At 41.3% G+C, this 27,103-nt stretch overlaps 1 protein-coding gene across 5 annotated transcripts in view; it reads right to left on the reverse strand.

Annotated features, from left to right (window-relative positions):
- CDK12 (cyclin dependent kinase 12) overlaps positions 1-27,103 on the reverse strand; it is a 90,079-nt gene that overhangs the window by 27,920 nt on the left and 35,056 nt on the right. Inside the window, exons 8-14 of one of the 5 annotated variants that reach the window (XM_066364310.1) lie at positions 26,386-26,487; positions 16,847-16,924; positions 15,077-15,193; positions 14,482-14,613; positions 11,352-11,563; positions 9,355-9,804; positions 4,776-5,193 (exon numbers count right to left, since the gene is read on the reverse strand). In XM_066364310.1, coding sequence (XP_066220407.1) covers positions 4,776-5,193; positions 9,355-9,804; positions 11,352-11,563; positions 14,482-14,613; positions 15,077-15,193; positions 16,847-16,924; positions 26,386-26,487 — 1,509 coding nt within the window. Of the gene's footprint in view, positions 1-1,344; positions 5,194-9,354; positions 9,805-11,351; positions 11,564-14,481; positions 14,614-15,076; positions 15,194-16,846; positions 16,925-26,385; positions 26,488-27,103 lie in introns of those variants that run through there. The other 4 variants (XM_066364309.1, XM_066364307.1, XM_066364308.1 and 1 more) reach the window with 4 other exon arrangements.

The raw sequence follows: 27,103 nt of genomic DNA on the forward strand, positions 1-27,103 counted from the left end.
TAGAGAAGTAACTCAATGCCTAAAAAAGTCAAGCTATGGGGCAATCTTGAATAACAATGAAAACCAAGCACCAAGCACTTCAGCACCAAGAATATTAATTAGTTTCCTTGAGGCATTAATCCTAACCATACAATTAAGGATGCCTGTCTGGGAAAAGAGTGCCTATGAAATTTGGGTGCTGAACTGCATGGTTTCTAGGTAGAAATGGCCTTGGGTGTGATAGATGATCCTCAGCCTTTAGGCCCCAAATTAAAAAGATAACTATTGCTATGAGGTGGAAACAAGATTCTCTAGTAGGTTGAAGTTCACACTCTTAAGTCATGAACTTGGAATATATAAAGACTGAACATGAATTCCTTTTCTCTGGACGTTAAACAGGAACACAGGATTTCAGGACTTCGAACAATCCTGAGCTCTCCATTCTCCTTCTGGATAAACATGTGACAGCCCATAGACAAGGGAACATACTTCAGGGATCCAAAAACAAGCTGGCAACTCTCATACCATGTTTTTGAAAATTCAGCTTCTTAATTCCCATGTTCTGGTGTACCCCTTAACTTTGTATAACTGCTCACCCTATTCATAATTTCCTGATACCTATCTCCCCCCTTCCTTTTTGTCTCCTGATGGATTTTATCTGCTCTCTGCCTACTTATCTCATAACTAGCAGGAATGCAGCACATACATACTACAAGAAAAAAAATTAATTTTCAGTGTCCTAAACATGAAGGAGAAGGGAAAGCAATTTCTCCTCAGGTGTAGTAAAGATTTTGGAGATAATAGGAATTTTAGCCTTATAAACTACTTTACTTCCTGAGTTGGCAATGTGTCAGGAAATCTCAACAGAGCTAGAACACTAATGCCCATGCTGACCTTACTCATGGGAACTTAGGAACTGGTCAGCGGTGGCGGTGGCGGTCACGGCGCTTCTGGTTTAAGAGAGAATCCTTCAGTCTAAACACCCTCTTACCAACTTCCCTTGATGACAGTTGAGCTCAAACCCACTTACCTCTCCTTTCAAGGAGTTAGGGTACATGGAGCTCAACACTTTTGATGGCCTGGGACTATCATTATTTGTGTAACTGTTTTCTACTTTTAAAACAAACAAAAAAATCACATCTTATGGTTTCCTCCCCGCTTTTTTAGTTCTCTCGTTCCTAGTCTAGTGTTTGAAGCACCTCTTCAAACCCTGAGAACTTAATTTTTTTGGTAGTTTATGAGTCTACAGTGATTCTGAGACAAAGAACCCCTAAGATAAAGTGGAGGGAAAAAATGCCTTTTATACCTAAATGGATTTGCTCAGAGGGTACAGATTAAGAAGTAAATGCAATGGAGCATAAGAGGTATAGTAACAGGAAATATTTAATTTTCCAATCTCCACTTTCCATTTTTATAAACTGAAAAGAAAAAATTTAATATATTACAAAATATCTGTACATAGACAAGATACACCTGATGGGGGGCAAAAACAAGAGAGAGAAAGGAATACAGTGTCAGGAACCTAAGTCAGGGAGAATGAGGTGGCAACTGACACTTTTCTGATGTAGCATTCTCTCTCAGAACCTGCTAGTAACCATTTTAGTACTATAACTATATATGCATATTGTATATAAATATATATATATATATACACACACACACATACACAGTGATTGGGTGATGTCTATGGCATAAGCTAACAGAAGTCCTACTTACAAATTTGTGCTGTTCTGCTTTTAACATATAGATCTGATTTCATTTTCAAAACCTTATCATTCCTATGGACAGTTGAAGAAAAAAACTAAGAAAACTAGGTCAAGCAAATTTGTTTTCAAAACCACAAAAATAACCATGGTCAAACCAGTTTTGCCTCATTCATGAACAGAATCAGATTTCTCATCTGATCTGTTCAAAATAATGTATTTAATGGACTTAATATGTCCCATGGTACAATACTTAAAACAAAACCACTTTTAAATATAATTATTTGAATATGTAGTTTTCTAGTAGTCAAGTTGAAATTATGCCAAACCTTTACTTCCATCATGTTTATAGATAGCACAGCTGAAAAATTAACAAATACCTTTTCTTTCTCCATAGATTCCAGGATATTTAAGTGAGTTCCTTTTTTCCTCTGCTTTTAGAAAGTCAAAATTACCAAACTTTTTTTTCATTTTAAATGTTAGAGTTTCAAAAATGGGGGTCTGGGGGTGAGATGGGATCATACATACACATACACACACACATATATACTCACCCCCTTCCCTAGTAGTAGAGATGGGTGAATGGAGACTTAAGTATATTATTTAGAATATTTGGCATAATTTAAAATAAGGGGTGGGGAGGGGGAGGGAAAAACATTATTGATGACTGCTGATAACCAAATTATAATAAAATATATAGAAAATTTTATTCATATTTGATGGGAAACCGTTTTTTTTACTGAGTGGATACTTTTGAGTTCTTTAATAAAAAAAACGGGAGAACAGGGCCCAATGCCTCAAATTCAAATATTCTAAAATACAAAGGACCATGTCTGAGAACTAATAAGTCAGTAAGACAAAAGGTTCAGATAACTTGAATGCAATTTGCCAATACCATGTCAGTAAGCCTAGCAAATCTAATTGGACACACTGGCATAAAAAGCCACCACTGCCAAAATGGCTAGAAGGTTCTTTGTTTGGCCCTGAGGGCAAAACCAGACCAAAACCCAGAGAATAATAAAGAAATACACACACCAGAAATCTATCTCAGTGACGGGGAAAAATATTCTTCATGTAAGTATCTGAAGAGGGTTATTTCATTTCTCTAAAGTTTTTTATTAGTGCATCTTTCTCTTACAAGTAGTTTTTAATTTTTTAATATAAGAACTTGGCATTGAAACATGAAAACGAGTTCTGAAAACTATTCTTCAAGATGAGGAAGAACATTTGCCTTCAAAAAAGGGAGCTAACCTACCTTTTCACAAGTGTCTAAGTCTGTGCAGATAATTTATATGAATGTGTATGTTTTTTAAAAACACATTATATGCTGGTACTCACACAGAAATGGAAGCCAGAATGAGAAGCCTCCCAAGTTACCCCACCTTGAAAACCTTCCCCTTTTTGATTTCCTGTTTATAATAAGGAAAAATTCTTGCCATAAAATCATAACCCTTTTACAAAAACCAAATCCCTCTGAGGAAAATCCCTAAAAGAATTGGCAGGATATACATGCTGAGATGTGTATATGTCAATTACTATTCTTTCTCATGGTCCGCTCTTTTTAAAACAGGTCTCAGGTATTGATATATTTTCAGAAAAATATCCACCCTGAACTAAGATACATTCCCATGTTATTTTCAGGATGTTTCTTTTCTCTTTGACAATATTACAATGCTGTTTCAAAGGGATTTTTTGACATAAAAATATATGTGTAAACAGTATGCTAACTGCTCTTACTAGCCCTCTAGGTATGAAGGCATCATCTCTAACCCAAGCTCATGCAGCAATGGCCTAGGCTGTCTGCATTTATAAATCAACTTCACCATCAGAATGTGGTTTAAAAAAAAACAAAAAAACATTTCAGAATTGAAGAGGTACCGAGAACAATATAGGAGTTTGAATTTCCTTTCCTTTATTTCAAAAAAGGTAAAGAATTATCCCAGGTTCTTGGGCATCTCAACAATTAATTTTTTTCCAAATAAATGCCTCAAAAATAGAGAAAAACTCTATAAAGATGGGGCAAAAAAGGAAAAAGATGGAGTAAAGTCAACCTACTTGCTCAAGAATGCCACTTTCTACAACCTGCTTCATATGCAGGGAAAGAGGGCATGTCTTTTGCCTAAGCAAAGCGAACTTTAAAGATGAGTAATTTATTTGGAAAAAAGGAATGTTTAAGATGCTCAATGGGGGGGAGGATATGCTTGAAAGCAAAAATGTGAGGTGGTGGAGAGGAAGGAAACATTTATTTAAATCAGCCAGTCACTCTTTTTCCCTTAAAGCAAAAGCCTAAGAGCAGCTCAAATTTTGTGAACACTATTCTCTTAAAAGAAAAACACACACACAAAAAACAACCCCCCCAAAAAAACTAAATCCAAAAGAAAAAAAACCATAAAAAACCCCCCAAAACTTTAAAAACCTAAAGAGAGCCTCTCCTGAGTCATCTCAAAACTGAAACTGTTCTCTTTTTCTTCTGCTCAAGAAGTGCAGGCCATGAACTAATAAAACATTTACTTTTCAATTTAATGACCTTCTCCATATTCTCTACTTATATCCACTAGATAGAGTTGAAGTAAATGTTCTGGCTGTAACCCATCCAAGGGGAACTGGTGCCAACATCATTATTTTATAAGTCACCTGCTTATTATTATTAGCAAGTGAGCAAGGAATACAATGGATAGCTCTGAAGTAGCCAAATGCAGATGATTACCTCGCTCTGGCCTATGATTTCATTATAGGTTCAGAGGACTGGATGGAAGATGGACAGGGAAGGAATCTTTCAGGACACTGGAGTCTCTGGGTTAGTAAGGAACTCCTCTCCCTCTTCCCCCTCTTGGCGGGACTCTTGTAGGCCCCCGATAGAGTTTTCCATAAGCAGAAGACTGAGCTGGGGCCCCCCAGTTAAGGCCTGCTCCTGAGCTGCTGGCTCCACTGGTTCCTGGCCCCAGCTCCCCATAGTTTTGCAATTTGGTCTCTGCATTTGCCACAGAGTTGTTGCTTCCCTCAGCCTTCAGGAATGGTTGCCCGACCACTGAGTGTAATGCTAAGGGGACCCTGGCAAAACGAAGGTCCTGGTCCCCTGGAAACTGCACTGACCCTGTACCCTGGTAACTGCTGGACTCCCCAAGGTGGCTCACAGAGCCTGAGAAGGTCCTGTTCTTCACCAGGGCCTGGGCCAAGGATTCTGTCAAGGCTGGACCAGAGTTGCGTTCATCAGTATCAGTGGCACTGAACCCTGTTTCAGGCCCATCAGTGTTTCCGTAAGTCCTGTTGGGATGGGGTCGGGTGGAGAATTCCATTGGTCTCAAGGCCTGGTGCTCATGTGGCAGGTGGCCAGGAGGCTCTGCTTCAGGTTGGGATAAAAGTTGCAGCAAGGCGGCTGTCACGGCTGGGTTCAACTCCTGGGGGGCGCTGGAAAGATCGCCTTCAACCAGAGGGGGTGGAGGTGGCGGCGGTGGAGGTCCGGGGGGCTCAGGGGGCCTCTTCTCTGGTGGAAGAATGTGAGGAGGACATGCTGTGGAAGGGTTACTTCTTTTAAACACCATCTTAAAAATCACGTGATTATAAACACACATACATACATACACACACACACACACACACACACTGTCCAACATAAACATATATCATTACAAGTAACCAAATATATATAGAATAAAATCTTGGGATCAGAAAATTTCAATTTATAAATAAAATAAAGTGATTAAAAGCAAAACAGTTGCGTTCTGGATCTAACACCTGGTGTAAAAAGACCATGTTTCAAATATTGTCCTGATATTTGTTTGAGATTTCTTCCATTTCCTTCCTTAAGGAACTGTTCTAATATGTAGGCTGTGGGCAGCCTCCCTGCCCCTTTTTGCTGTGGGATCAAAAAATTAATGAAGTAGAAAGGAAGAAGACAAAAGGGAACAATAAACATGCTGTGGTCACACTTCTAAGACATAATCTTGCTGTACAATAGCAGACCTTGCATGGACTTAGCTGACACATTTTACAGAATTTTTAATAATATAAGGTTAGTACCTGAAATAGAACTTAAAGAACACACAGGAGAGATGAAATAAAGTAAAAAAAACCTTTCGTTACCATAATGTATAAATATACACTTACTTCTCCAAAATTCTGTCCTTCTCCCCATAACCATATTTTCAAGAAATATTAACCACCATACTGTCATTCAGCTTCCTGTTACAGTAATTATAAAAACTAAAGTAATCTATATAATTTTTTATTTTGTTTTCCAACCTGCTGCATTTTTTCTGTGCTATGAGAAAAATTACTATAGCAATGTCATGCAGAATGGGCTATTGGCAAACATCTGTTATCTTGGAGACAGTAATAAAAACTGAAGATTCAGAAATGTATTAAACTAATTCTACACTGTCTTCCCAAAGATCTTTGTCTTTTTCAAACCACTCCCCAGACTTTTCCCTCACTGCTGGCTAAATGTGTCCAAGTATGCCAATCATGGCCTGAAAATGAATTCCTGACAAGTCAGCAGAGTGGAGATGTAAAATGGTGTGAGTTTGAACATAAAAAAACGAAATATAGTCAAAACAGTGCATTTAGAGAGTTGGAAATCACTCTGCTGAAGAAAAGGATTAATGTTTTGGAATATCTTCCAAATGATCAGTATTTCCGTTCCCTATGGAAGCATATTTTGAGAAGTGTCCATATAGTCAATTCTTTATTATCTGAGCTAGTAATATATAGCCATTACTCAGACATGCAAAAGCAGTTTTTAGTTATAATTAGAAATTTTGGTAACATATTTACCACAATTGTATTTTGCAGAGATAATCAATAAAGTATGCATTCCTTTAGCGTGCAGATGAAAGCACTCTGAAAACACTACAAAATTGTAAAGTTATGCAGTGAAAGGATGAGGTCAAATGCAATATGTAACAAAGAAGTAGGGCGACCAACAGTCCCAATTTACCCAGAACTGAGAAGGTTCCCAAATTGCCAACTTTCACTTTTAAAACCAGGATTGGATTGTATAGGGACAAGTTGGTCACCCTATACAGACTGGCTGGTTATCTAGGTGGTAGGGAAAAGTGAATTTAAGGACAAAAATGTAGCTATGGAAAATTCACAACCTTAACAGTAGACATCCTGAGAAAGAACTTCCTGGACGACAAACATCTACAGTTCAGAGCTTTCTGCTGTCAATACTACGTATCTTACTACATAAAAAACATCACAGTACCAGTTATTTTTAAAAGTATTTTTTTGGACAACACATGAAATGGAACACCAGTTTTTTCTTTCTTTTGTTAAACAAAAAACACAATCAACTTCAAAAATGCCCAACCGCAAAAGTGGACAATACTAAACTTTTACTCTTCCAGGTATACTACTACTTTTCACACTTAAACTTTGTCTTTTATGTAACTACTCTAGTTGTTCCAATAGAACTAATTCTTGAGCTCAAATTCTTTCACAGGTATGAGAGAATGAAAACTTATTTCAAAGTAGCAAAGCAGATGGGTAGGAAAGAACTATTAAAGTAAGGTTAATAAAACAAAGGAATAAAAAATAAAAATCACATTAAAAAATCACACTGTTTTAAAATTAAAAGTGTTAAACAATATTGCCAATCCTTAACAGTCTGTACTAATGAAAGGAGATATTAATGTACAAATAACTTGAAAACTTTGACTCATGAGATTTCAACCATAACCATTTCCAAACAAGCAGCTAAACAGTAGCCAAAGTGATTGATTTTCACCTTCTCTGGCTTACTTAGTCTGCCCTCTGGTGGAAGTGCTAATGAACAGTAAAATGGCCGAAAGAGGCAGCAGGGGAGAAGAAACAGGAGAGACATAAGAGACACCAACTGGTTAATCCAGGGGTGACTGTAATAATTAGGAGTGCCATTTTTACTCTCCTCTAAAAAGTAAATCCAACAATTTTTTACCACAGGCCAGACTTGAATTTTAGTTCAATTTCATCATTTGGCTTGTTGGCTCAATTACTGAGTATACTTCCTTCAATCACTTATGTATTTCATTTGAACTACTCCTTTCACATATTTTGATTATAGCTGAATTTTCTGGGGAGAGGGTATGAGAAATAATATAAAGAGGCCTGCTTTAAATCTAGATTAGCTTTTTCTGTTATTCCATGTCCTAGAGCCTCTCTCTTTCTTTTTTTCTAATAGCAAGAGTGACAGAGAGACAAACAGAGACAGAGACAGAGACAAGAAGGGAGAGAGAAGAGAAGCATCAACTCATTGTTGCGTCACTTTAGTCGTTCATTGATGCTTCTCATATGTGCTTGACCGGGGGGGATCCAACTGAGCCAGTGACCTTGGGCTCAAGCCTGTGACTTTGGGATTATGTCGATGATCCCACGCTCAAACCTGAGACACTGCGTTCAAGCCAGATGAACCCACACTCAAGCCAGAGACCTTGGGGTCTCAAACTTGGGACCTTAGTGTCCCAGGTCAATGCTTTATCCACTGCGCCACCACCAGTCAGGCATGTCCTGGAGTCTCTTAAAAACAATTTGAATCAGATGACAGAATAGCAAAGTAAATTAAGAAACACAATAAGAGGATATGCCAAAATAAGAGGGCTCTGCCAAACACATGGCTGTAACACTGAAACCACAGTTAGGCAAATTATTTTATTTTATAGTCAGGCTAATTTAAATTCCCTGGATTGCAGTTTCCCTATCTATAAAATACAGGAGTTAATTTTATTAACCTCCCAGTTTTAAAAAACTTTACATATGAAAAATAACATATATTTGACCCTATACCAGTGGAAATAAGGCATATATTTTCTCCAATATCCCATACGTAATGTGAATGCAAGACCCTGAAGTTGAAGATTCAACCTTTAAACCTCTTCTCATTTCCCAATTCATGGGGTCTTCATGAACAGCGAAAATTTCCAAGGAGTTGAAAATAGATAAGTAAAGATTTTGCAGACTGTGAATCAGAATTGAGTAGAAAAACTTCTTTTCCTTCTAATAAATTGCATGCTGTGGTCATGTGAGATCAAGGTATATAACATATTTTCTTTTTAAAGATTTTTTCTTTATATAATGCTCACTTCCTAGTCTAAAGTCCATTTAATTGTCTCTTTCAGGAACACAGATTTTAAAGGAATCATTTTATATACTATTAGTTTTTGAAAAGGAAATATATGGTGTTAATTATCTACTTAGAAATATTCCCAAATTATTCTTCAGGAGAGTAACAACATTTTATTAGGGGTTCCTTAATGTATCTTTCAGGTAAGACTGTGGTATCCAGCATCCACTACACCAGGGTACCACTGACTATTTACACAATCTGATGATGGTTTGTTTGGAAGGCAGATTTTTCAAGTGCTAGTTCTAGTCGGCCACTATACACACAGTGGTTCAAATGCATTATTAGCTATGGTTGTGGTATCTGTGGGTTAAAACACAGGGATTTTACTTACCTACCTCCTAGGAAATGGAAAAACAATCAGTATATGAAAGGTGTTTTGAGAACCTTTGAGACTTAAATAAAAGAAGCCAGGCAAGAAATATATTATTTGTTGGTATGTTCTCCTGTAGACCAGGTTACAGAAAAACTGAAACTGAAGCCATTGATGTGAAGAAAAAAAAATGTTAAAGAGATTTTTTAAGAGGATCAACAGCACCTGAGCTCAATGAGATTCATGACCGGTCTGTTTACCTGCTGCCTCCTCCTGTGGCATTGTGGGAGTTCTTCGGGGCCCCTGTGGCCCACTGTTCTTGTCACTGTTGTTTTCTTCCAGGTTGCCAGCTGGCTCCTGGGTTTTCATCAGCTGACTCAAGAGAACTGCCAACATATTTTGCATGTCAGCTGGTGTGCTTGAAGCTTCAGGGGTCTTCTGTTCTGCTGGCTGGATCACTAGTGCAGGGGGTGCCTCCTTTAAAGACTCCTCTGGGGCCATGGGCTCTGAGTCCTGCTGCTGAGAAGTGGCTTCGGTTAGGGCACTGATAGATTGGTTCAGGGCCTCCAGCTGCTGCTGCATCTCAGGGTTGGAGTGGATGTTAAGCAGCTGCACCATCTGAGGGATGCTCAGGTTGGTTTGGCTTTGCAGCAGGTTCAATAACACTGCCAATTCACTTTGATTCAATTGCTGTGTGATGTCACCAAGGCCTGTAGAGAGAGAGAGTGAAGCCAATATAAGAGGATGAGGCAGGGCAAAGACCTTTGCATTATTCAACTAGCAATAACAACTTATAACATCCACTGAATAAAGTTTCATTTTGAATGTCTCGTTTTCCATGCCTTAAATTATCACAATACAGTTTGTTAGTCTTTATATTATTGCTTTAAAATGGCATGGACTAACTCAAACATCTCTGTACAATGAGTAAAAGATATTTCATTTTACCTTTATTTTCCAAGGTCAGTGATTTTCAACCCTTACTGCACATCAGAATTACCAGGCTTCAGGCCTCATACCTAGAGATTTGGCCATTGTTCAGGGGCATTTATTTTTAAAGCTTCCTGGATGATTCTAATGTGCAGCCAACATCTAAAACCATTGTTGTGGGTGGATAGGGAAGGGAAAGTGAGCCAAGAAAATAATACCTGTAGTTTCAAAAAACTGGTAGTACCACAGGAGAACTACTCTGTTATAATAGTTCATTATTATGTAGTTTTGGATATATGTTTAGATCAGATAACAGTCTACAGAACTAACTACATTTAGCGATTATGAATAACTATGATTGGATCCTAAGGTGGTCTTATCCAATCTAACATATACAGGTCTCCAAATTATGTATGTTTTGTTTTTTTTGTTTGTTTGTTTGTTTTTGTATTTTTCTGAAGCTGGAAACGGGAAGAGACAGTCAGACAGACTCCCGCATGCGCCCGACCGGGATCCACTCGGCACGCCCACCAGGGGCAACGCTCTGCCCACCAGGGGGCGATGCTCTGCCCCTCTGGGGCATCGCTCTGCCGCGACCAGAGCCACTCTAGCGCCTGGGGCAGAGGCCAAGGAGCCATCCCCAGCGCCCGGGCCATCTTTGCTCCAATGGAGCCTTGGCTGCGGGAGGGGAAGAGAGAGACAGAGAGGAAGGAGGGGGGGGGTGGAGAAGCAAATGGGCGCTTCTCCTATGTGCCCTGGCCAGGAATCGAACCCGGGTCCCCCGCACGCCAGGCCGACGCTCTACCACTGAGCCAACTGGCCAGGGCTATGTTTTGTTTTTTTAAAGATTTTATTTACTCATTTTAGAGAGCAGAGAGAGAGAGAAAGAGGAGAGGAGCAGGAAGCACTAACTCTCACATGTGCCTTGACCAGGCAAGCCCGGGGTTTCAAACTGGTGACCTCAGCATTCCAGGTCAATGCTTTATCCACTGCGCCACCACAGGACAGGCAATTATGTATGTTAGAGATCCATGAGTGAGCTAAACTTAAATTAAATTTGGCTTACCTAATTCACTGATTATGCCACATATCTAATTGAAATATAGTATCGCTTATTTCAGGAATAGGAAATTATCTATTGTAGGCAATTCTAGACCACATGTACAACAGTTGGCTTATCTCCTTTTTCCTATACTGAGAACATCAATCTCTTTATTAATGCTTCAGTGGCTAAAAATTAAAACACACCCACACATCCTCACACTTAACCTTCAAAACCTGTCAAAATGTGCTTAAGAAAGCACAAAATCTCTATTCCAGCACTGACCTACTGCATCCCCAGCCACAGGCTCCACCTTGCCAGGAGCAGGCTGAGGTGGTGCTGGGCTGCTGTTCTTCACAGGCTCGGCACTTGTCCCTGAGGTAGCTTCTTTTCGAGAGGTTTTGGATGGAGGTGGCTCTTCTACCACAACACCACTTTGTCGCTGCCGTCGCCGTTTCTTACTCCATAATTCATGGCAATCCTGCCAGTGGGGGAGGCTGAAAAATGACAAAGCAAAGGGGAAATGTGTGTGGGAATGTGGTAGTGAGTGAACAGAGGAACAAGAGATTAAAATGGGAAGGCAAAAACAATGGGAAATGGAAAGATAAGAAAAACATAAAAATAACCAGAGAAGTTAGTAGAGTAGCAGTAAAAAAGGAATCATGAAAGTCCAAAACATTTCTACAGTGAGAAATGAGGATCTTGCTAATACCAGAGATATACCTGCTACCTGCATGCCCATATTCCAGCCAAATAGTTAAGTCTTATATCTGTTCTTACTTGATATAACAATAAAGGAGAACTTTAGCCTGACCAGGTGGTAGTGCACTGGACAGTGTCGACCTGGACCTGAGACTCGGAGGTCCCAGGTTTGAAACCCCAAGGTCGCTGGTTTGAGTATACAGGCTTGTCCAGCTTGAGTGCCAGCTCACCAGCTTGAGCAAAGGGGTTGCTGGCTTGAGTGTGAAACAGTAAACATGACCTCATGGTCACTGGCGTGAGCCTAAGATCGCTGGCTTGAGCAAGTGGTCACTGGTGAGGCTGGAGCCCTCCCCACAACCCACCCCATCAAGGCACATATGAGAAGCAATCAATGAACAACTAAAAGTGCTACAACTATGAGTTGATGCTTCTCATTTCTCTCCCTTCCTGTCTGTCTCTTTCTGTCTCAAAAAAAGGGGGAAAACTTTACTGGGCTTTTTTTAAGCAAGAGTGAGGGAAAGCGAGAGATAGATGGACAGGAAGGGAGAATAGATGAGAAGCATCAACTCATAGCTGATCACATCAGTTGTTCACTGATTGCTTCTCATACATGCCTTGACCAGGGATCTCAAATGGAGCCAGTGACCCCTTGCTCAAGCCAGCGACCTTGGGCTCAAGCCAACACCTATGGGTTCATGACTATAATCCTACACTCAAGAAGGATAAGTCTGTGCTCAAGCCAGCAACCTCAGGGTCTTGAATCTGGGACTTCAGCACCCCAGGTTGATGCTCTACCCACTGTGCCACCACCAGTCAAGCTATTAGGCCTAGTTTTAGTTTGGAATAAATAGCACAGAAATGATTGGTTTGTTAATAGCTACAAAAAGTCCAGACAAAGTAGTGATTTAAATCTTGGAATAACATAAGCACATGATGATTAAATTCCTTCTGTGTAAAATCAATTTATGTGTTATTTGGTCTGTGAAGATCAAAATACTGATTCATTTTTCGTTCTGCCCACTGAATTTCCATGACTAGATATTTTCATTTCTGGAGTTCATTAGAATATTTTAATATATTTCCAGACTTTTCCATGATAATGGAAATATTCCTAGTAGATCAAATCCTACCACAATAAAAATTACCATAGGTAAAAATCTCTATATTACAGGAGTTACTAATTTCAGTAAAAAGCTCTAAGTATTTCTTTTTTTTTTTTTTTTTTTGCATTTTTCTGAAGCTGGAAACAGGGAGGAGAGACAGACAGACTCCCGCATGCGCCCGACCGGGATCCACCAGGCACGCCCACCATGGGGCGACACTCTGCCCACCAGGGGGCGATGCTCTGCCCATCCTGGGCGTCGCCATGTTGCGACCAGAGCCACTCTAGCGCCTGAGGCAGAGGCCACAGAGCCATCCCCAGCGCCCGGGCCATCTTTGCTCCAATGGAGCCTTGGCTGCGGGAGGGGAAGAGAGAGACAGAGAGGAAAGCGCGGCGGAGGGGTGGAGAAGCAAATGGGCGCTTCTCCTGTGTGCCCTGGCCGGGAATCGAACCCGGGTCCTCCGCACGCTAGGCCGACGCTCTACCGCTGAGTCAACCGGCCAGGGCAAAAGCTTTAAGTATTTCAAGACACAATCGATATATCAAAATTCTAGTGCGGTAAATTTCTTTGGAACAATCAGGTTTGTGGTTACTATCTACTCATGTCCTAACATCCTATTCATTTCTTCAAGATAAAGTCTCTCTTTAAGAAATGGCCCAGGCCCTGGCCGGTTGGCTCAGCGGTAGAGCGTCGGCCTGGCGTGCGGGGGACCCAGGTTCGATTTCCGGCCAGGGCACATAGGAGAAGCGCCCATTTGATTTTCAACCCCCCCCCCTCCTTCCTCTCTGTCTCTCTCTTCCCTTCCCACAGCCAAGGCTCCATTGGAGTAAAGATGGCCCGGGCGCTGGGGATGGCTCCTTGGCCTCTGCCCCAGGCGCTAGAGTGGCTCTGGTTGCGGCAGAGCGACGCCCCGGAGGGGCAGAGCATCGCCCCCTGGTGGACGTGCCGGGTGGATCCCGGTCGGGCGCATGTGGGAGTCTGTCTGACTGTCTCTCCCCGTTTCCAGCTTCAGAAAAATACAAAAAGAAAAGAAAGAAAAAAAAAGAAAGAAATGGCCCAAAATTCTGACATGAAAGCTATAATGCTGACTTTATTTGCGGGAATGTAAGATGTGAGTGATGAACCTCTGAGGATCTTAGAGAATACAGGAAATTCATAAAATGCTGATGAAAGAGATTCAAAATTCGCATTTTCTACATCAAAATTCAGGACCTATGACCTGGCAACGATACAAACTATTTACAATTAGAACTGTCCTTGCAAGTGTGGGATGTTCATAGTTACCACAGACATAAGGGAGGGATTCAAGAATATGGAACAGTTAAGAGCAACAACTAAAAGGAATACCTTCAAAGAGGTTCTATAGAACAATATGCTGGGGATCCAGAATAAAAGACAGCTTGAGTCAAGTTAGAACAAAGAGCATATCTAATTCTATTCCTGTTTTTAAAAAAACAAAAAAGCAATAAAACTTTTAACACCAACATCAGGACATCTCTCCATTTGGGACATGGCCATTTGCAGTACCTCTTAAATATCTGTTACGACTTTCTCATCTCCTAGGCCTAGAAGAGGAGATTTAGGGTCACTACATGGCCACCAGCACTTACTCTGGAGGATCCATTTTGCTGAGGTCGACATCTTTAAGGAAGTCACTCTGTAGGGTCTGCTCAGCAGTGCAACGTTTGCTCGGATCTAGTGTCAGCATGTGGTCCAGTAAATCAAGTGCTGCTGAAGGAATGCTGTGGAAACGAAGAACAAATTCACAATAACTCCATGGTTCTTAAATCTGCAACCTTGTGTCAAAGGTCTCTGGATTTCCAGTTCCATGTAAAACTGAGAAAAGGGAGTTGCAAGCTGGCTAAACAAGGAAGCAGATTTTCTTCTACATAGGATTTAGTAAGTGCTCTAACACAGGTAGAAAACATGAAGCCAGCAATTACATTCCTTTAGTCTTGGGAAGATCAAAAAGATTAGGAGAAAATTTACATATTGCTCAAAATTAAAGGGTTTTCTATTATCTAAAGCCTTCAAAAGAGAAAATTATAAAAAAGCTGTGAGAGAACTTTGTTCAAAAATAAAATGTTTTCCTATTGTGTGTTGCCATAATAAATTGGGACAACACTAACTCCCCAGGAAAAAGTCAAGTACTAACCAAATATTAGTCAAACACAGAAAAGAGATGTACATTTTTGCCAAACTCACAAAGAGAATTCTTCTCGGAGACGTCTTCTATATTGCTTTTTCGGTTTCATGGTATTGAAGTAGGGCAGCTTGATAACATCAGGCCACACAGCTGGACAAGGGGTACCACAGAGTCGACTGGAAACAAAGCAGAAAGCAAAAACAAGGAAGTGAGTGAGTCAGCATCATGAATTCTGGGGATTCTAGAAGCAGAAACAATTACCTCCTGAGAGCTTATTAAATTAAAAGGTGTACAGAAAGGAAAATCTGACCTCACTGCCTTAAGGATAGAAAGAACAAGATAATGAGGAGAAAATATTGGCACAATAGTCTAAAATAATCCACATACTTGGTTTTATAAAACATGCTTTTAGCCCTGGCCAGGTAGTTCAGTTGGCTGGCGCATTGCCCTGATACGCCAAGCTTGTGGGTTTGATCCCTGGTCAGGGCACATAAAAGAATAACCAATGAGCCTGACCAGGTGGTGGTGCAGTGGATAGAGTGTTAGCTTGGGATGCTGAGGACCCAGGTTTGAAACCCCGAGGTCGCTGGCTTGCGCACAGGCTCACCAGCTTCAGTGCAGGGTTGCCAGCTTGACTGTGGGCTCATAGACATGACCCCATGGTTGCTGGCTAGAGCCCCTTGATCAAAGCACATATGAGAAAGCAATCAATGAACAACAAAGGTGCCGTAAATATGAGTTAATGCTTCTCATCTCTCTTCCTGTCTGTTTGTCCCTGTCTGCCCCTCTCTCTTGTGTTAAAAAAAAAAAAAAAAAATCAATGAATACATAAGTAACAAGTCAATGTTTCTCTCTTTCTCTAAAATCATTCAACAAATATTTTTTAAAAAATCATGTTTTTAATCTTCTGCAGAGGTTTTCATTACCAATTTTTTGTTTGGTTCAGTTAATGTTAATTATAAAGGCCTAAGCTGGTCCTATACTGTCTATATTGGAAAAACTGGTAGAAAAGAGCCTGAGACTGAAAATTTTCATGGAAAATTGAGTTTACTGCATAACATAATGAGTTATATACCACCTTACTTTTTTTTTTTTTAAGATTTTACTTATTGATTCTACAGAAAGAGGAGTAGGCGAGTGAGAAATACCAACTCACAGTTGCTTCACTTCAGTTCACTGATTGCTTGTTGTATGTACCTTGACTGAGCAAGCCGAGTTTTGGACCAGCAACCTCAGCATTCCATGTTGACACTTTATCCACTGTGCCACCACAGGTCAAACAAGTTATATACCACCTTTTAAAAAGTCTACATTAGCCTGCTATATTCTTTCCTTCCTTATAGAAGAAAACAGCCCAAATTCTATCCCAACTCTAGGACTTCCTAAAATTCTCTATTATAGGTTCTATTTTATAATTATGTTTACATGTTGTATCACTTACTAAGCTCTGAGCTCTTTGAAGGCAGACACCTATCTTATTTATCTCTGAATTCTAAAGTTTAACAGAGAAAAAGGAATTTTTGTTATAAAACAGGCTCAATAAATATGTGCTGAATAAAAATCATCTTAATCTAACCTAAGAATGAAGTAACTATCCTGAAATGGCATTCTTTTATATATAAAATTAAAAAACATGCAAAATGATGGAATATAACTTATTTACATATTTATATTTAGCCCATGACCAAATATACGGTAAACCTGATTGAATGAAGAAAAACTTACTTGTACATGAGAATAAAATCAGCAGAATGACTGAAAAGTGTTAGAAATTAGAGGATGTGATTACCTATCATATCTGGGCACTCAGAGCACATGCACAGCTATACCTGATCAGTTCTAGCTGAGCCAGTTCCAGATTGGCTTGAAAAATAGGCTTCTTTGTGAACAGTTCCCCAAGGATGCATCTGGAAAGAGTAAAATTGAGAGGTCAGAAGAGAAATCCCTGAAGCCTTCTTAAACTGAGTCTCAATAAACTTTTATAGTATATATACTATGTTGTACATTAGCCCAAAACTGCAGTGTCTGAGTTTTGTAAAAGAGAATATTTCTTTTTTTTAAATTTATTTTATTTTATTTTATTTATTCATTTTAGAGAAGAGAGAGAGAGAGAGAGGAGAGAGACAGAGAGAGAGAGAACGGGGGAGGAGCTGGAAGCATCAACTCCCATATGTGCCTTGACCAGGCAAGCCCAGGGTTTTGAATCGGCGACCTCAGCATTTCCAGGTCAACGCTTTATCCACTGCGCCACCACAGGTCAGGCAAAGAGAATATTTCTTGTAGTGAAAATGGACAGTATAAAAGATTTACATCTGCCAGCAGATCAAACCTTTGCCACCTATGAAGGACAGTCTATGTACAAACAGAGAAAGGGAGTCAAGAAAATAACTAAAGACCAAAAAACCTGCACTCTCAATTTTACAACAACGTCATGAACATAGATAAAAGTGGAGTGGTGCCCTGGCCAGTTGGCTCAGTGGTAGAACATTGGCCCAGAATGTGGATATCCCGGGTTCGATTCCTGGTCAGGGCACACTGAAGCGCCTATCTCCTTTCTCCATCCCTCCCTCTTGTTTCTCTCTCTCTTTCTTACTTCTCCTCTCCTACTGCAGCCATGTCTTGATTAGAGTGAGGTGACCCCAGGCGCTGAGCATAGCTCCATGGCCTCCGCCTCAGGTGCTATAAAATGGCTCCGGTTGCAACAGAGCAAGACCCCAGATGGGCAGAACATCGCCCCCTAGTGGGCTTGCTGGATTGATCCCGGTCAGGATGCATACAGGAATCTCTCTCTGCCTCCCCATCCTTGCACTAAATAAAAAAATAAATAAAATAAATAATAAAGAGTGAAATGGTTACCAGGGGGAAGGGGTTGTGGAGGAGGGGTTAAGGGGAGTAAAAAGAAACAAGTATGTAGTGACAGAGACTGACTTGACTTTGGGTGACGGGTACACAACACAACCAACAGTTCAAATGCTATAGAGATGTTTACGTGAAACATACATACTCTTATTGATCAATGTCACTCAAATTTAATTTTCTAAGTAGCCCTGGCCAGTTGGCTCAGTGGTAGAGCGTTGGCTTGGCGTGCATAGTCCCGGGTTCGATTTCCAGCCAGGGCACACAGGAGAAGTGCCCATCTGTTTCTCCACCCCTCCCCCCTCTCCTTCCTCTCTGTCTCTCTCTTCCCCTCCCACAGCCAAGGCTCCATTGGAGCAAAGTTGGCTTGGGTGCTGAGGATGGCTCTGTGGCCTCTGCCTCAGGCACTAGAATGGCCCTGATTGCGCAGAACGACGCCCCAGATGGGCAGAGCATCGCCCCCTGGTGGGCATGCCAGGAGGATCCTGATTGGGCGCATGCGGGAGTCTGTCTGACTGCCTCCCCGTTTCCAACTTCAGAAAAATACAAAAAAAAAATTTAATTTTCTAAGTAAAAAAAAAAATACATAAAAAATGGTTTTAGAACAATGTTCAGCACGTCCTATAAAGAGAATATTAGTTTTTTTCATTCATCTACTCTATGGAATATGCACTATACTATAGCCTTCTTGGCACTATTTGTAAAAAAACGTTTACTGTCATCAGTCAAGACCAGTTTCAATAAGACTCTCAAATACATTGTTTAAACAACTTTATCATTTTGAAAAGGCCTTTCAAATCTATATTGAGATATTTACAGTCTACAATTTTCTCTCCACAAGTTACTAATTACAAAAGGAAAACTAGAAACTGTTTAGAGTGTGTGTGTGTGTGTGGGGGGGGGGGATAGCACCTTAACCAAGTGACCAAAATTAATCACCAGCAAGGGGCAAACAGGGTTCGTATAAGTACAAATGTGATATTTGATATGAACATTTATGGAGTATTGCAGACAAAATTCATACCCTGAACCTCTTGAGTAACTTGTCTATAGTCTTCAAAACTATAAATGTCATGAAAGACAAAGAAAGATTAAGTAACTGTTCCAGATTAAAGAATGGCAACTAAATCTAACACTTGATACTAGACTGGATCCTCTGTCAGGTGAGGTATTACATATTTCCAGGACATTATTAAGGGTACTGACAAAATGAGAATATGAAATGTAAGCTAAAGTACTCTATCAAATAAAGATAACATATCAATATTAAATTCCCTGAATTTGCTAATTGGTTTTATTTTTTTATTTTTTTGTATTTTTCTGAAGTTGGAAACGGGGAGGCAGTCAGACAGACTCCCACATGTGCCCGACCAGGATCCACCCGGCATGCCCACCAGGGGGCGATGCTCTGCCCATCTTGGGGCGTCACTCTGCCGCAATCAGAGCCATTCTAGCGCCTGAGACAGAGGCCACAGAGCCATCCTCAGCTCCCGGGCAAACTTTGCTCCAATGAAGCCTTGGCTGCGGGAGGGGAAGAGAGAGACAGAGAGAAAGGAGAGGGGGAGGGGTGGAGAAGCAGATGGGCACTTCTGTGTGCCCTGGCCAAGAATCAAACCTGGGACTCCTGCACGCCAGGCTGACACTCTACCACTGAGCCAACCAGCCAGGGCAGGTTTTATTTTTTCTTTAAAATTTTATTTATTGAATTTAGAGGGAAGATAGAGAGAGAAATAATGAGGAGAGAAGTGGGAAGCATCAACTCGTAGTCGTTGCTTCTCATACATGCCCAGAGAAGCCCAGGATTTTGAATGGTGACCTCGGCACTCCAGGTCAATGCTTTATTCAGCGTGCCAACATAGGTCAGGTGTGAATTTTATAATCATACTGTGATTATGAAAGAGAATATCTTTGTTCTTAGGAAATGTACATTAAATATTAAAAGGGGCCCTGGCCAGATAGGTCAGCTAGTTAGGGCATTGTCCCAAAGCACAGAGGTTGCTGGTTCAATCCCCAGTCAAGGCATATACAGGAAGATCTATGTTACTGTCTCTTTTTCTCTTTGTCTCTCTCTCTTTCCCCCTTCCTCTCTCACTAAAATCAATAAATAAAAATTTAAAATAAATAGATATTAAGAGGTAAAGGAACATGATATTATACAACTACTTTCAAATAGTTCTAGAAAAAAAATGTTAAACACACATTTTATTCTATGTATATTGTATGTTGTATGATATATATACCTATAACATATATACATGATATATATACATACATGAATATAAAAGTAAATGTAGCAAGATGTTAAAAATTACAGAATATAATATGAATGAGTCAATAAAATTATGCTGATTAAAAGATGCAAGAGGAAAAAAGAGCATACACTGTAGATTCTATTTATATAAAATTCTAGAAATAAAAAGCCATCAATAGTGATAGAAAGCAGAACAGTGATTGCCTGGGAATGGCATGGTGTATCCAGGAGAGAGAATACAAAGGAGCACATGAAAACTTTCGGAGGTAATATAATCTTTTTCCTTTTAAAAAAATTTATTTATTGATTTCAGCAAAAGAAGAAGGAAGAGTGAGGGAGACAGGACCATAGAGCTATTTCTATATGTGCCCTGACCAGGGATCAAACCAGCAACCTCTGTGCTTTGGGATAATGCTCTCACCAACTGAGCTATCCAGCCAGGTAATTTTTTTTTTTAGGTGATAGAAAAGGTTAAAAAAATTTAGTGAATCACAATAAAGGCTATACTAAGTTCTTAGTACTTCACTAGTAAATTTTCTGCACGTTTCAATTTCAAAATAAACTTAAAGAAAACTTTATGAATACTTTATACATTTTGTATGCATGAAATATTTCAGTTTTTAAAAAGTGGGGAAAGAAAAAAATGGACAAAGAAGCTCTTCTCTGGTCGTGCTTTAAAATGAGATTTATTCATATATACTCACAAAACCAGTGTTTATATAGTTTTACTCTGAAATTATTTAGCTTGACTAAATTTGAGAAAGCAAAACAAAACTAGATCTTAAAAGTTATTAGCACCTTTTTATTAGTATTGTTTGTTTGTTTTTTTGACAGTGAGTCAGAAAGAGGGACAGATAGGGACAGACAGAAAGGAAGAGAGATGAGAAGCATTAATTCTTCACTGTGGCTCCTTAGTTGTTGATTGCTCTCTCATATGTGCCTTGACCTGGGGGGCTACGGCAGAGTGAGTGACCCCTTGCTCAATCCAGCAATGTTGGGCTCAAGCCAGCGACCTTGAGGTTTCGAACCTGGGTCCTCCACCTCCCAGTCCAACATTCTAACCACTGCGCAACCACCTGGTCAGGATTATTAGTACTTCTTAACCTCAAGCAAGAAAGAAAACAAACAAACCCAGCTGGGTTTTCAGACTCTAGGTGTAATTTGTTTACTCTTTCAATTTCTCCCCAGAATTTCTTTTTTTTGTATTTTTCTGAAGTGAGAAGCAGGGAGTCAAAGAGACTGACTCCCGCATGCACCTGATCGGGATCCACTTGGCATGCTCACCAGGGGGCGATATTCTGCCTATCTGGAGCATTGCTCCATTGCAACTGGAGCCATTTTAGTGCCTGAAGTCGAGGCCACAGAGCCATCCTCAGCACCCAAGCCAACTTTGCTCAAATGGAGCCTTGGCTGCAGGAGGGGAAGAGAGAGATAGAGAGAAAGGAAAGGGGGAAGGGTGGAGAAGCAAATGGGTACTTCTCCTGTATGCCCTGACCAGGAATCGAACCCAGGACTTCCACACGCCGGTCTGATGCTCTCCCGCTGAGCTAGCCGGCCAGGATCAATTTCTCCCCAGAATTTCAAACTGAACTACTCCAGCAATTCTCTGAAAAGATCCTACAAAAATATCTTCAGAGTGACTACCATGGATCATCAAAGTACTAAGCTCACATCAAAAGTCAAATAAATCTTTGCCCTGGCTGGTTAGCTCAACTGGTTAGAGCATCATCCCAAAGCACCAAGGTTGTGGGTTTGATTCCCCAGTTAAGGCACATTCAGGAAGGGACCAATGAATGCACAGCTAAATGGACTAAGAAATGAATGCGGCCCTGGCCGGTTGGCTGAGTGGTAGAGCGTTGGCCTGGCGTGCAGGGGTCCCAGGTTCGATTCTCGGCCAGGGCACACAGGAGAGGCGCCCATCTGCTTCTCCACCCCTCCCCCTCTCCTTCCTCTCTGTCTCTCTCTTCCCCTCCCGCAGCTGAGGCTCCACTGGAGCAAAAGATGGCGCGGGTGCTGGGGATGGCTCCTTGGCCTCTGCCCCAGGCACTAGAGTGGCTCTGGTCGCAACAGAGCGACGCCCCAGAGGGGCAGAGCATCGCCCCCTGGTGGGCATGCCGGGTGGATCCCGGTAGGGCGCATGCGGGAGTCTGTCTGACTGTCTCTTCCCGTTTCTAGCTTCAGAAAAATACAAAAAAACGTCGGCCTAGCGTGCGGAGGACCCGGGTTCGATTCCCGGCCAGGGCACATAGGAGAAGCGCCCATTTGCTTCTCCACCCCTCCGCTGCGCTTTCCTCTCTGTCTCTCTCTTCCCCTCCCGCAGCCAAGGCTCCATTGGAGCAAAGATGGCCCGAGCGCTGGGCATGGCTCTGTGGCCTCTGCCTCAGGCGCTAGAGTGGCTCTGGTCGCAATATGGCGACGCCCAGGATGGGCAGAACATCGCCCCCTGGGGGGCAGAGCACCGCCCCTGGTGGGTGTGCCGGGTGGATCCCGGTCGGGCGCATGCGGGAGTCTGTCTGACTGTCTCTCCCTGTTTCCAGCTTCAGAAAAATGAAAAAAAAAACAAAAAAAAAAAGAAAAAGAAAAAAAAAAAAAAAAAAGGGAATGAATGCTTCTCTCTCTCTCATCAATCAATAAATAACAAAGAAAAAAAGTCAAGCCTGACCAGGCAGTGGATAAAGAATCGAACTAGGATGCAGAGGACCCAGGTTCAAAACCCCCAAGTTGCCAGCTTGAGTGTGGGCTTCTCTGGTCTGAGCACAGCTTAAGGTCGCTGACTCGAACAAGGGGTCACTTGGTCTCCTATAGCCCTCTGGCCAAGGCACATATGAGAAAGCAATCAATGAACAGCTAAGGTGCCACAACAAAGAATTGATGCTTCTCATCTCTTTCGCCCTTCCTGTCTGTCTGTCTCTCTCTCAGTCATAAAAAAAAAAAAAAAAAAAAAAAAAGTCAAAATTTCAATTAAGTGAGTCACTGGACTTGAAAGAAAGCTGAGGTTTTTTTAGTTTTGATTTATATATATATATTTTTTTTTTTTTTTTTAATTAATTTGAGAGAGAAGAGTGGGGAGCAGGAAGCATCAACTCCCATATGTGCCTTCACTAGGCAAGCCCAGGGTTTCGAGCCGGCAACCTCCGTGTTACAGGCTGACATTTTATCTACTGTGCCACCACAGGCCAGGCAAAAGCTGAGTTTTTCAATAATTTAAATTCCCAATTGTATTTTTGTGATTTTTAAAATTTGTTTTGGCCCTGGCCAGTTGGCTCAGTGGTTGAGCATCATCCCAGTGTATGGATATCCTGTGTTCAGTTTCCAGTCAGGGCACACAGGAGTAGCTTCTGTGTGCTTCTCCACCCTTCCCAATCCCCTTCTTTCTCCCTTTTTCTCTCTCCCTTCTCCTCTTAAACCATGGTTCAATTAATTTGAGTGCATTGGCCTGGACACTGAGGATGGCTCCATACAGCCTTCGCTTCAGGCACTAAAAATAGCTCAGTTGAGAACATGGGCCCAGATGGGCAGAGCACTGGCCCCAGAAGAGGGTTGCCAGGTGGATCCCAGCTGGGGCGCATAAGGGAGTCTGTCCCTCTATCGCCACCTTCTCTCACTTGGAAAAGATAAAAAATTAAAAAAAAAAAAGATATTAATATGAGAAAGAATGGGGAAAAGTAATATGCTCCATAACAAGAATGTATGTCAGGATCCTAAAGCACTGAGGTCGAAAACAGTGTATGTACGCCTAAGTCATATAGCCTAAGAAATGATTAACAAACATGGCCCATTTAAAATGTCTATTCCAGCCTGACCTGTGGTGGCACAGTGGATAAAGCATCGACCTGGAAATGCTGAGGTCGCCGGTTCAAAACCCTGGGCTTGCCTGGTCAAGGCACATATGGGAGTTGATGCTTCCAGCTCCTCCCCACCTTCTCTCTCTGTCTCTCTCTCCTCTCTCTCTCCCTCTCTGTCTCTCTCTCTCCCTTTCTCTCTCCTCTCTAAAATGAATAAATAAAATAAAATAAAATAAAAATCTTAAAATGTCTATTCCAGGCCTGACCTGCAGTGGCGCAGTGGATAAAGCGTCGACCTAGAAATACTGAGGTCGCCGGTTCAAAACCCTGGGCTTGCCTGGTCAAGGTACATATGGGAGTTGATGCTTCCAGCTCCTCCCCCCTTCTCTCTCTCTGTCTCTCTCCTCTCTCTCCCTCTCTGTCTCCCTCTCTCCCTCTCTCTCTCCTCTCTAAAAATGAATAAATAAATAAATAAAAAGAAGAAAAAAAAAGTCTATTCCACTAATGAACGAATTGTAAATAAGACTCCTTAGAGAAATGGCTGCTACCAGGTGGTCAGGGTAAAAAATAAACAAGATGAGCTTGAAACTAGAAAACAAGGAAGACTATCAAAGACTACTATGGATGTATAAAAAGCACTCAAGAACTAACCTGAATAGATTCCTACTGGCCAAAGATTTGAACAGGAGTAAGGATGATAACCATAATGGATTAAAACATATCAAATATGTTTAATTCCACAAGTTCATAATGAAACTAAAAAGCCTGTAAAATCTCTCTCTGGTCATCTTTATAAAATGCTAGTACACCACCTCTTTATCTTTAAAATTGGCAAATAAAAGAGGTAAACCTTTATCCCTACCATTTCCATATCATTTGTACCTCAGGTTAACCAAATAGATAAATTATCTTTATTACAAGAAGGAATGATCTAATCAGAATATCATCACCATAAAACAACCACAAGTGATTTAATGGATATGGATCACTGATAGCTGATAACATTTCGAAAAGAGACAATTATATATATATTATGTAAAGTGGTACGCTATGTTAAACCAGCCCTAGGAGAAATAAGCATTTTATCAGACATTGTTTAGAACTGTCTGTATAAGGTGATAATGAAAAAGTAGACTAATATATAGTGGATTGTTTTACTATTTTTAAATTCTTTACAGATGATATACCCAGTTATTGCCTGTACTCTGGGCAGAGGATCCCACTGCCTCCCATCCCCAACTCTCACGTACCATTGACTATAGTAATCTGTTAGAAGTAGTCAAAATCACCTATAAAGTAGTTTCATCAAACCTGAATTCACCTACAATTTATAAAAAAAGAAAAGAATAATGAACCATGCTAAAAAATACCATCATGAGGATGTAATCAGCAAACTCTGGACTGTAGAAAACTCTATAGACCAAATAATCCAGTTTCTTCTAAGGAAATTCTAAGGGGAGTGAAGGGACCCAAGAATGAAAGAGGGAGAATCTATAATTAAAAGACTTGAGGGGGCCCTGGCCGGGTGGCTCAGTGGTGGAGCGTCGGCCTGGCGTGCGGAGGTCCCGGGTTCGATTCCCAGCCAGGGCACACAGGAGAAGCGCCCATCTGCTTCTCCACCCCTCCCCCTCTCCTTCCTCTCCGTCTCTCTCTTCCCCTCCCGCAGCGAGGCTCCATTGGAGCAAGGATGGCCCAGGCGCTGGGGATGGCTCCTTGGCCTCTGCCCCAGGCGCTAGAGTGGCTCTGGTAGCAACAGAGCAACGCCCCGGAGGGGTAGAGCATCGCCCCCTGGTGGGCAGGGCGTTGCCCCCTGGTGGGCGTGCTGGGTGGATCCGGGTCGGGTGCATGCGGGAGTCTGTCTGACTGTCTCTCCCCGTTTCCAGCTTCAGAAAAATAAAAAAATAAAAAAGACTTGAGGGCACTGGCCAGTTGGCTCGGCGGAGAGAGCATCAGTCTGAAGTACAGATGTCCTGGGCTGGATCCCTCGTCAGGGCATACACGAGAAGCAACCATCTACTTATCTTTTCTTGCCCTCTCGCAGCCAGTGGCTCAATTGGTTCAACTGTTAGCCCTGTGCACTAAGGATAGCTCGGGTGATTCGAGCATCGGCCCCAGATGGGGGTTGCTGGGTGGATTTGTCAAGGCACATTCCAGTCTGCCTATCTCCCCTCTTCTCAAAAAAAAAAAAAAAAAGACTTCAGATAATCAATTGCAATCTATGGATCTCATTTGACTGTACTTGGATCCCAATTCCCAATTCAAAGTAAGTTAAAAGAAACAAAAAGACAACTGATGAAATTTAATAAATGTATTCAGATATTACAAATTTTCAACAAATTTTTCTGAAATCTGGCTAAAAATTTATCCCCATCCTTTTGAACTTGAAGCTGCAAAAAATCAATAAAGAGAGAGAACAGGATACAAGTTCAACAATATGTGAGTTAACAAACAAAAGAAAAAGTAAAGAGAACCTTACCCACAGCTCCAAACATCTATGGCTGGTGTATAACGCTCCTCTCCCAGCAGAAGTTCTGGAGGTCGGTACCACAGAGTAATGACTTTGTTTGTATAAGGGCGACTGAAATGTAAAAAACCATGACATAAATTTACAGTGGTTTCTGATTGAAAATAATTATATAATTAAATGCAAATACAAATAGCTCCATAGCAACATAACAGTTCAAAAGTAAACTTGACAAAAGTTGGAAGTGAAGGAATAACTTCCATTCCAATTTGGGTTGATTTTAGTGTAAGGCGGATCCAAGAATTTAGATAGAATTTACTGTCTATAATCTAATCAGGGGTCCCCAAACTTTTTACACAGAGGGCCAGTTCACTGTCCCTCAGACCGTTGGAGGGCCGCCACATACAGTGCTCCTCTCACTGACCACCAATGAAAGAGGTGGCCCTTCCGGAAGTGCAGTGGGGGGCCGGATAAATGGCCTCAGGGGGCTGCATGTGGCCCGCGGGCCGTAGTTTGGGGACGCCTGATCTAGATGATACATATTTAGAAAATTAGGGAACTCTGACAGTTATCACAGCTTGTGAAATACTAGAGTATTGGCCTTAGCCATTTGGCTCAGCAGTAGAGCATCGGCCCAGTGTGTGGAAGTTCTAGGTTCGATTCCCAGTCAGGACACACAGGAGAAGCGCCCATCTGCTTCTCCACCCCTCCCCCACTCCTTCCTCTGTCT

This window comes from Saccopteryx leptura, chromosome 2 (assembly GCF_036850995.1).
Source record: "Saccopteryx leptura isolate mSacLep1 chromosome 2, mSacLep1_pri_phased_curated, whole genome shotgun sequence".
NCBI lineage: Eukaryota > Metazoa > Chordata > Mammalia > Chiroptera > Emballonuridae > Saccopteryx > Saccopteryx leptura.